Source organism: Pteronotus mesoamericanus, unplaced genomic scaffold, assembly GCF_021234165.1.
Source record: "Pteronotus mesoamericanus isolate MK-2021 breed Mesoamerican mustached bat unplaced genomic scaffold, CSHL_Meso_final scaffold_371, whole genome shotgun sequence".
Taxonomy (NCBI): domain Eukaryota; kingdom Metazoa; phylum Chordata; class Mammalia; order Chiroptera; family Mormoopidae; genus Pteronotus; species Pteronotus mesoamericanus.
In genome coordinates, this window is record NW_026555314.1 from 1,303,828 (window position 1) to 1,309,627 (window position 5,800).

Consider the following 5,800-nt stretch of genomic DNA (forward strand, 5'->3'; position numbering starts at 1 on the left):
ACAGCCCACAACCCACCCTCCTCCTCGCCTTTTCCGTGGAGATGCGCGCCCTTTCTGCCTTCAGTTCACGGTAAATGTGTCCTGGGGTGGCTGGGACACTGAAGCCACAGGCTCGTTTTCTTCCTCCCTCTCTGTCTCTGTCTTTTCCCTCTCCATGTTCTTTGTCCCCACAGCACAGAAATATATAGCCTCATCCTCAGGCTGCAGCTCAGAGATGCTCAAATACCCCGTGTTTGTGTCTAGATCTTTGGATCCAGAGAAGCGTCGGGGAACCTTGGGACCATGTTTCTTGTCTGAATCGGAGGAGTATCTCAGCAAGAATCTTGGAGGCTGGCCGGGCCTCTGCTGGTACCAGTAGATGCTGTAAAATCTGACATCATGGTCTTTGCTCAGGGTGCAGGCCAGACGGATTGTAGTTCCAAGGGATGAGGCCATAGAAGGTAGCTGATTCAGCACTGGCTGAGGGCCACAACCTGGGGACAGAGACAGAGAAGTACATGGACAGCCAGGGCAAGGCAGGGCAAGGGAAGAGGCCAGGGTCTGCAAGCTCTGGGGTGTTCTCACCTGTGCAGTGAACGAGAAGAGCCAGCAGGACAGGAGCCCAGGACATGGTGCCAATGTGCAGAGCTCTGCCTCCTGAATTGTGCAGCTACAGCTCCTGGGGCTCTTTGGGGTCTGGAGAGCATCTTCCCCCACCCTCCCAGGGGTGGAGCCATCGCACACCCAGTTCCAGCCACCACCATCCCAAATTTCCTTGGGTTCCAAGTGTCAGTTAGGGGAATGGTCCCATGGTGGCCTCTGTGGCTCTTGCCTTGGCCCCACAGAAGCGTTCAGGGAGGAAACACCTGCTGGAAGCTCACAACCCAGTGCCCAGGAGGCCAGCCTACAAGCATGGGTCCCTGAGGGAGAGTGACCTCAATGTCCCCTTGAGGAAACCGAGTCCCACAGAAATAGGATTCTTGTCCAAATTTACACGTCTGGTGAACCAGAAAGAGAGGACACATCCTGAGAGTGGGGAAACACCTGCTTGTACACCAGAAAGTGTTGGGTCCTGGAGGTGAGGGGGACACTAGGCGCCCTTCCACACGCCTAGCACTCCCGACCTCCAAACCTAGATCAGCGCCCCCCCACCGCCACACAACCAGCATCCGGCACCTCCGCCAACCAGCGTCCTGCACAGGCCCTGTCCCAGCCGTCTTGACCACTCCTCTCACGATGGTCTTCCCAGGGAGCCGTCATGGCAGAGATCTGGGGCTGCTGGTTGGCCAGACCATGCGCCTGCAGAGGTTCTGTCTGTTCCACCGCAGCCCCGCCCTGCCTGGGTTTGAGCCCATCAGCGAGCAGTTCCAGGTGGCCCAGGACCTGCTCTCTGCTCAGTGCTGCCCACGAGGAGGGAGACTCCGATTGCCAGGGTCCTCCAGAGAAACAGAACCCATAGGATATATATGGATAGATATAGATATAGATATATACATATATTTAGATATATGTATATCTGTACATATAGCTATATCTAGGTATATGTCTATATCTATATCTCTAGATATAGATATAGATATAGATATAGATATTTATTTATTTATTATGAGAAATCGGTTCACATGTGATTATAGGGACTGAGAAGGAACCATGATTTGCTGTCTGCAATTTGCAGACCCAGGAAAGCTGGCGGTGTAATTCAGTCTGAGTCTGAAGGCTGGGGAACCAAAGAGCCGATGGTGTAAATCCCAGACAAATTCCTAGAAGAATAGTTTCCAAAAGTGGCAGAAGAAAGCATAGAAAATCTACAATGGCCTAGAAATGGAATCTCTAATTTTTAATCTTCCCACAAAGAAAACCCCAAGTTTCAAAGTCTGTGCAGTGAAATTTTCTAAGCATTTAGAGACCTAATTCAAACCCTCCTGGGCCCCACAGCTAGAGACGGGCAGCCCCCAGTCTCCTATCCCCCGAGTGAAGATGGGAGGTCCTCATCGGTGCCATGCCCACCCACCCGGCACTCAGCCTAGAACCAGGTCCAGTGCAGGGTGACCTGGACAGGGGCTGGAAGACACAGCTTCAGTCACTGGAAGCAATGCGCAATGGGAGAGTCAGGAGTTGGTGGTTCAGCTGTCAAACCCTCTTCATCTCTCAGGGACATCACCACAGCGCCCCCTGCTGCTTCTGAGAAGATGTTATAAAAGCTGCCCACGGACTCCAGCCTCATCCAGCCTGAACCCACACACAGACACACACCCCACACAGGGCAAATTCAACCCTTGACCGAAGAGTTTGAGATGGAGTACTTACTTGGAGGGCAACAGGGGTGCCTTCTGGGGGGTTGGAACTGTTCCTTGTCTTGATCTGAATGACGATAACATGGGTGTTTGCATATGAATGGAATCATAAAGTATGCATTTATGATCATTGCACTTTGCTGTTTATAAGTTTTACATCAGCTTCCCCCCTTCCGCCCCACCCATGGGGTTGTGCGTGAGAAGTGAAGAAAATACTTACATTTTTTGTTCTGTTTTCTGACCATCTTGGGGAGGCTTAGCATAGAATCACTGTTGTATATGATTTTAAGTGGTCAGGGGTAGCTGCTAAAAAACTAGGAAAAGAATGGTACATTTTTGGTTGTAGAGAAGACAAGTCTGAGTTCCATTAAGGAGCCTGCTGCCTAAGGAAATATCTTTCCTTGTTTCTGGGGAGCACAGGCAAAAGAGACATAATGAGTAAAGTAATGGACAGCAGCAGAAGCCAGAATACAAGGGAGGAGCTGAAGCTTGTTTTGAGCACCATTCATTGAAAATACTTTTCTTTACCCTATTGAATTGACTTCGTGCCTTTGTCAAAAATCCATCGACATTATACAGGGTCTGGCACAAATAGCACCCCTTTTTATTACAAAATCATAAGCATGTAATTCTGTAACATAACAATATCACACTCAAGAACACCATATGACATTTTAGGTGAAATGTTCAAATTAAAACTATAAAGCATTACACCCATATTATTACCCTACCAACCACACTCAAGCAAGCCTTACTTCAGCTCGTCCCTGTATATGCCTGTCCTTGACTGAAAGCTCTATTATGTTTTTTGATCTCTTTCTCCTTATGCTAGCACCATGCTGTTTAATGACTGCATTATAAGAAGGATTGAGATCGGGTTGTGTAAGTCTTCCAACTTTGTTCTTCTCTTTTAAATATATAGAATAAATAGACAGACAAAACAGATCTGAGATAAAATTCCAAGTTTAGGAGCTAGGTAAAAATAATCTAACACATACCAAAACAAGAGAAAAACACAAAGTCAAGTACAAATAGTACAAAGTCATGAAAAATTTACTGAAATTAGAAAAAAAAATTGAAACCATATACTTGGAGGGAAACTGAACCTGAGACACCTAATCACAACAACCAACACCAAGGTGTCGTCTAGTAAAATTACTGATTTCAAAGGAAAAGAAATATACTATGGACATCCAGGCAAAAAACAAATCACTTACAAGGGAAAGAATATGAGATTATCAGGCTTTTTGAGAGCAAAAGAAGAAAAAAACTGGAATGACATATTTAAGATATTCAAGGAAAGAATTTGTGAGCCAAGGATTTTAGGTCAGGTCAAAATGATTTCCAAGTATAAAGGGAGATGAATTGTTATCAATACACCATAGTCAGCCATGAAGCAGAGATACACAAGGAGCTGGCATAAATAGTATTTGAGTACAAGAAACACAAAAATAGCAGAATTGGTTTATAAACCACCTTGCTAACAATAGAGTAAAATTTACCCAGTAGATAGTGTGTCATCAATGTGCTGGAGGAACTGAGAGGTATGTACCTTACTTCACCTGGAGTCTGGGGCTCCGAACCATGCAGGTTTAACTGTGGTGTCATAAGACAGTAATAACTAGCCTCTTCTCATCCCCGAGCCCAGCAATAGTCAGAAAGGCTGTGTTGCCCAACTTGGAGCCAGAGAACCAAGCCAGGACCCCTGAGAACTGACTATTGTTCTTGTAGATGAGGATTTTGGGGATCTGGCAGATGTCTGTACTTGTCTGGGCACAGCCCCTGATACTGCTACCGCTTCCTGTGCAGGATATGGTGATTGTGTCTTCCAGGGACGTTACACTGAGGCAGCTGAGTCAGCACAGACTGGGTCCTGGAGCCTGAGAATGAGAAAGCAGTGAGAGACTCTGTAGCAGTGGTTGAGAAGTTAGCTTCTGGAACCAAGCTGCCTAATTTTGAAACCTGGCTCAGCCATTTACATCTGTTTGACCTGTTTCCTTATGTGTCTAATAATAATAATTAATAATAATAATAATAATATCTAATGCCTAGTGTTGTTATGAGAATTAAATGTGTTAATAATAGAAAGGTGCCTAGGCCCTGGCTCGGTAGCTCATTTGGTTAGAGCATCATCTCAATATGCCAAGGTTGTAGGCTTGATCCCCAGTCAGGGCACATACAAGAAGCAACCAATAAATAATAAATAAATGGAAAAACAAAATTGCTGTTTCTTTCTCTCCCTCTCTACCTTCCTCTCTCTCTCTAAAATCAATTTTAAAAAAAGAAAGAACTATCTAGAACAGAGTAAGCACTGGGTGGGGGTTAACTATTAATAAAACCATGGTCTAGTCAATACCCAACCAGACTGAAGAGAGATCCAGGAGCTCTCAGGTATCTATCTCATCTACCACAACTAGGCACCTGTGCAGTAAGAGAAGAAGGTCACAGAGTTCCTCTAAAGGGTGAGGAGTCATAAGGCTCCTCTGAATCTGGGTCATTTGTCAACCTAAGGGTCCACGGGAGGGCCTGACTTACAACTTCTGGGGAAATTGTGCGGAGAGCTCAGCTGCAGGGCTGAGAACACTCTGGAGCCTCTTGCCTATTGCAGAATGAACTCCTGAGCAAGATTAACTGAGCAATGGGGTTCTGGTTTTGCCTCTCTGCCAACTGGTTGCATTGCTCCGATCCAAACTAAGCCCTGGCCACTACAACTGGGGGCTGTGTGGACAACAGACCCTAGGGTGGCACGATGGAGGCCAGGGCTTGGATCAGTATGAATGGCAGCTGAGGCAGAGAGAATTAATTGGGTTTCAAATATATTTTGAAGACAGTGATGGTTAATGAGTGAGAGAAGGAAAGGAATCCAGAATGCCTTCAAGGCATAGGATTTGAGCAACCAGGAAGCTGGAGTTGCCATTTTGGAGATGGAGAGCTGCCAAGGAGTGGGTTTGGAATCAGAAGTTCTGTTTCGAAAGTGAATTTCACTGTGACTCTTAATTTTTAGCATTTCCCAGCCTTAGTTTGACCATAGACCCTTTTTTCCCCCAGAGCATCTGTCAGCATTCCAATAAAAGAAAGTCGGGAAAAGTGTCTACAGGGCCCAAAGGAAATATGTATATGTTATAATTTAAAATATATTAAAATACGGTCATAAAAATTATTTCAATTTTCCTATACCCCTAACGCTCTAACACAAAAAAACTACTTTTATTTTCCAATTCATCTTCCAGATATTAAAACAGTTCATTCATTCCACAAGTGTTTATAATACTGAAAGACGCCTGCTATACACACACGTGTAGTTTTAATTATTAACAGCATATATGTTTTCATGCTTATCACTCAGTATTTTCATAATCATTGTAATGACATATTGCCTCCCCGCGACGGAGAAGAATGATGAGGACCGCCTGCCCGGGACCGCGCTTCCGGAACGCGGAAACCACGGAACCCGTGGAGGGAGGCGTGCGGATGCCGGAGGGCAGACGCGGGGACGCCAGCAGTTGCCGGACCCGGAAGTAGGGGTT

General features: G+C 45.8%; 1 protein-coding gene across 1 annotated transcript; it reads right to left on the minus strand.

The window, feature by feature from the left end:
- Positions 1–60: 60 nt before the first annotated feature.
- VPREB1 (V-set pre-B cell surrogate light chain 1) lies at positions 61–610 on the minus strand. Its single transcript, XM_054592790.1, has 2 exons — positions 565–610; positions 61–473 (listed from the first exon to the last, which is right to left on the minus strand). Exons 1-2 carry the CDS (start codon positions 608–610, stop codon positions 61–63), a joined length of 459 nt encoding a protein of 152 aa, XP_054448765.1.
- Between the last annotated feature and the right edge of the window lie 5,190 nt (positions 611–5,800).

Coding starts and splice junctions, on each gene's coding strand:
- VPREB1 (XM_054592790.1), bottom strand. CDS start 610: ATGTCCTGGGCTCCTGTCCTGCTGGCTCTTCTCGTTCACTGCACAG. Junction 474..564: donor TCTTCTCGTTCACTGCACAG/GTGAGAACACCC, acceptor CTCTGTCCCCAG/GTTGTGGCCCTCAGCCAGTG.